Source organism: Suricata suricatta, chromosome 5, assembly GCF_006229205.1.
Source record: "Suricata suricatta isolate VVHF042 chromosome 5, meerkat_22Aug2017_6uvM2_HiC, whole genome shotgun sequence".
Lineage (NCBI taxonomy): Eukaryota > Metazoa > Chordata > Mammalia > Carnivora > Herpestidae > Suricata > Suricata suricatta.
This window is the reverse complement of record NC_043704.1, coordinates 46,067,359-46,071,601: the sequence shown is the minus strand read 5'-3', so window position 1 is coordinate 46,071,601 and position 4,243 is coordinate 46,067,359. Positions and strand designations below refer to the sequence as shown.

The 4,243-nt window shown below is 36.6% G+C and overlaps 1 protein-coding gene across 1 annotated transcript; it reads left to right on the top strand.

Moving 5' to 3' along the window:
* Positions 1-237: 237 nt before the first annotated feature.
* Positions 238-3,245, top strand: LOC115291126 (olfactory receptor 5H2-like). The gene is made up of 2 exons (XM_029938694.1): positions 238-394; positions 2,317-3,245. The coding sequence occupies exons 1-2, from the start codon at positions 238-240 to the stop codon at positions 3,243-3,245; spliced, it is 1,086 nt and encodes a 361-aa protein (XP_029794554.1).
* Positions 3,246-4,243: the final 998 nt, after the last annotated feature.

The following is a 4,243-nucleotide window of genomic DNA, read 5'->3' as shown; positions in this document are numbered from 1 at the left end:
TGGTACCATAACTTTCTTTGTCCTTCCTAAATATCTTCCTCCCTTTATGCTCATGACACTCATCTATCCTGTTTCCCTGCTCTTCCCGATCATTCTGCTCAGTATCCTTTCCTAATCTCTTCCCAACTTTCATCATTGTCAGAGCACTTAGGTTCAATAAGAAAGGATGTTTATGAATAATTTTTTTATTTTTTATGTTTATGAATGGATTTTCTCTAACCTAGAAATGCTAGGGAGATGGAAGGAATCCGATGGAGAAAATGGGAAGCAACAGAAGTAGCAAGGCAGTCTTGTCAACAGCAAAAATCATGTCCCACCATTAGATCCTTGAGGGTTGTGGTCCCCTTGCTGTGTGGAAATACCACAGTTCACACTGACTGGATCATTGATGTGGGTGCAGGATGCATTTGCTGGAGTTTTCATATTGTGCCTTGGCAGCGTTAGCAACTCAAATTTTCTTTTGCTTGTCCCTTTTCTCCCTCATTCCAAATCCAGTATGGGTGGTTTTCAGGTGCCACGTCTACATCTCATGTTCCCTCACTCTAGTTGTTGGAAGATAGGAAAGTCAGTGCTAGCTCCTTTGTCTCGTAGGGTGGATGGTAGACTTTGCCTGCCACTAAGATTATGCAGTAGAAAAGAGGATCAGATTGGCTATCTAAAATGATACATATTCTCCATAACCACATTTATAGACATTGTCAGTTTAGTTCCTCACCCTTCTCTTTACTTTGTGTATTCTCCAAAGGATAGATACATATACCTAGGTGTGCCTTCAGCTACCTCAATGACTTGCAAGTCATTTTTTGTAACAGATTCATAGTACAAAGTATATATCACCTCAATATTCAGAGGACAATCTCTCTACACACTGGCACTGCATCTTAATTTCAATGAATTTTTAAAAATTTGAGTACAGATAACACACAATATTACAATAGTTTTAGGTGTAAAACATAGTGACTTAAAAACTTTTTACCTTCCGCTATGTTCATCACAAGCATAGCTGCCATCTGTCCCCATACATTGCCATTACAATATCACTGACAACATTTCTTATGCTGTGACTTATTCCCATATTCATTCCATACCTGGAAGCTTATATCTCCCACTCCCTTAGCCTATATTGCACACACACACCCTCTCTGGCAAACAAGTTGTTTTCTATCTTTATAAATCTAGTTCTCTTCTTTGTTTATTCATTATTTTAAATTCCAATATTAGTGAAATAATATGATATTTGTCTTTCTCAGTCTGACTTATTTCATTTAGTGTAAAAGCCTTTGGGTCCATTCCTGTTGGAATATATATATATATATCCATTGTCTGTGTGTGTGTGTGTGTGTGTGTGTGTGTATCGTATCACATTTTGCTTCTTCATTTATCTATAGATGGACACTTAGGTTTCTTCCATATCTTGGCCATTCTAAATAATGAATGATACAATAAACATAGTGGTGCATGTGCCTTTTCAAATTAGTGTTTTCATTTTTTTGGGGTACATGAAATCTATTCAGTTACCATGTGAATCCTCTATTTTTCACTGACCACTCCTTCACCTCCAATATATCACAGAATAGTGTCTCTCTATTCTGATCTCTTTTCCATCTCTCTCTTCATCTCCCTATTATTACTAATGTGATTTCACCCAGAACTAGCTGTATCATATGTGTTTGAATCACTTAGGGAGCAAGTCAAACATGCAGATTAGATTTCATTCCTTACCCACTAAATCTAATTCTTAAATAAAACTTATCAAGTCCCTCAGAGAATACCAATGTGTAAACTGAGTGGAGAACCAGTGGATGTCAGTAATATCTTCCTGACTAGTATTCTTGACCTCAAATCCTTGTCCCTGCAGCCAGTTGTCTACACTACCATATATTCATTAAAAAACAATCTGACAATGCAACTCCCTTCTCTTATGTTTTCAGTGAATGTTTATTTCCTGATGAATAATGTTCAAGATCCGTCCTGGACTGTTCAACTCATTTTATATCCCAGGCTCTTCAAGCTTCTTTTCCCCTCATTCTACATCCACATTCAAGAAAGACTTTGCTTTTCATAGGTAATCCTATCCCATAAACTTAGCACATATGTGCAATGCCTTTCATGTTCCCAATTCTGTTAATTGTGCCACATTTTAAAAATGCAACTGAATTTATTTCTTAGTCCCCAATAGAGATGCCGTCTATTACATAGGTAATACACAAAATTGAAAGGATATTCTTATGTGCCTAACTATCTCAAATCTCTTCCCCATTTTTTCACATTATAAATTCTTATTGACATCTAAAAACTTATTGCATTTCATTTCAGGCAACAGTGAAAATGCAACACTGCTGACAGAGTTAATACTCACTGGATTCACATATGAACCACAGTGGCAAATTCCCCTATTCCTGGTGTTCTTGGTTATCTATCTTCTCACCATTTTGGGGAACCTTGGTTTGATTGCTCTGATATGGAATGACCCTCAGCTTCACATCCCCATGTACTTTTTCCTTGGGAGTCTGGCATTTGTGGATGCTTGGCTATCATCCACAGTGACCCCCAAATTGCTGGTCAACTTCTTTGCCAAGAGTAAGATGATCTCTCTCTCTGAATGCATGGTACAATTTTTTTCCTTTGCAATCAGTGTAACCACGGAATGTTTTCTGCTGGCAACAATGGCTTATGACCGCTATGTGGCCATATGCAAGCCTTTACTTTATCCAGTGATTATGTCCAACACAGTATGCACCCGGCTGTTAGTTTTGTCATTTTCAGGTGGCGTTCTTCATGCCATAATTCATAATGCTTTGTTATTCAGATTGACCTTCTGCAATTCCATCATAGTACATCACTTTTACTGTGACATTATACCATTGTTTAAGATTTCTTGTACTGATCCTTCTATTAATTTTCTGATGGTTTTTATTTTTGCTGGGTCAATACAAGTATTCACCATCTTGACTGTTCTTGTCTCTTATACACTAGTTCTCTCTACAATCTTAAAAAAGAAGTCTCTACAAGGCATAAGGAAAGCTTTCTCTACTTGTGGAGCCCATCTCTTATCTGTGTCATTATACTATGGCCCCCTTCTCTTCATGTATGTGCGCCCAAGATCTGCACAGGCAGATGATGAAGATATGATGGACTCTCTATTTTACGCTGTCATAATTCCTGTGTTAAACCCAATTATCTATAGCCTGAGAAATAAGAAAGTACTAGATTCACTGAAAAAAATGCTAAAGAGAAATGTTTAAAACTCATACTAACATCTGTCCTTCTACCATTAAAATTACACAAAATTTTGTAGACTAGATGTTGCTCTGTGTTGACTGGTGTTTAAAGTTTTTGCAGTTATAATTGCCTTAGCAATTATAACCATCTACGTATGTGTATTTTATTCAAAATATAGAAAGAATTTTAATCAAGAGTTGCTGTCATACTATAATAATTAAGAAAAAATATATTATATGTTTTCAATGTGGCTTCAGAAATGCATTACACACTGTAATAGTGTAATTCCTCTGAAAAGAATTTGAATATAATGTCTTTGATAGTCAAACAGCTGTGTAGCCTGAAGACTCGTATCACATTGTACTCCATAGCGGAGTCAGTGTTGTGTTTGAGTGAACACAGGCAAAAATGTATAATGAGGGATCCAATTTCAGTCTACCCCTGCTCTTCCTCTCTCACCACTAATTCCACATACAACCCCACTGAAACCACTGATGCTCACACACTAAAACGACTCACATCTGCCTTTGTCGTAGTCCTATTACTTCTCACACATCCTGTTGATATCCTCTTATTTCCCAAACATCGCTTTCAGATTATTCTTCGTAAACAGAAGTCTGACTCAGTAATATCCCCCTTGAATAATGTTTCAAGGATTGTTGTATCTACCAGTTTTGTGTATATAGACATGCGTATCAAGAACTCCATATGTGCATATGTATATATTTTATGTTCACATATATGTACAGATGCCATGATATACAGTTGATATATAAACATGTGTACCCTTTTCTATAAATTATTCCGAAATTTTGGCAATGGCAGTATTTGAGGTATTTCCCAATAAAATCTGGATTTGGTTCTGAAGTCTCTTTCCTCACAATTCTGTTGAACTTCTAAGTTACTAAACGTCTTCTGTACACTTCCTCCTGATATATTTTTGTTCATATGGTCTCCCCACAGAGAATCCTTCCTCAAGTGTACCCATCTTCACAGACACTTGAAATGGTAATTATTTTTA

What these genes read in the sequence shown, in the direction of transcription:
- LOC115291126 (XM_029938694.1), top strand. Translation starts at nt 238, where the DNA reads ATGGAAGGAATCCGATGGAGAAAATGGGAAGCAACAGAAGTAGCAAGG. An exon ending in TGACTGGATCATTGATGTGG is followed by an intron (nt 395 to 2,316) that starts GTGCAGGATGCA and finishes ATTTCATTTCAG; the next exon opens with GCAACAGTGAAAATGCAACA.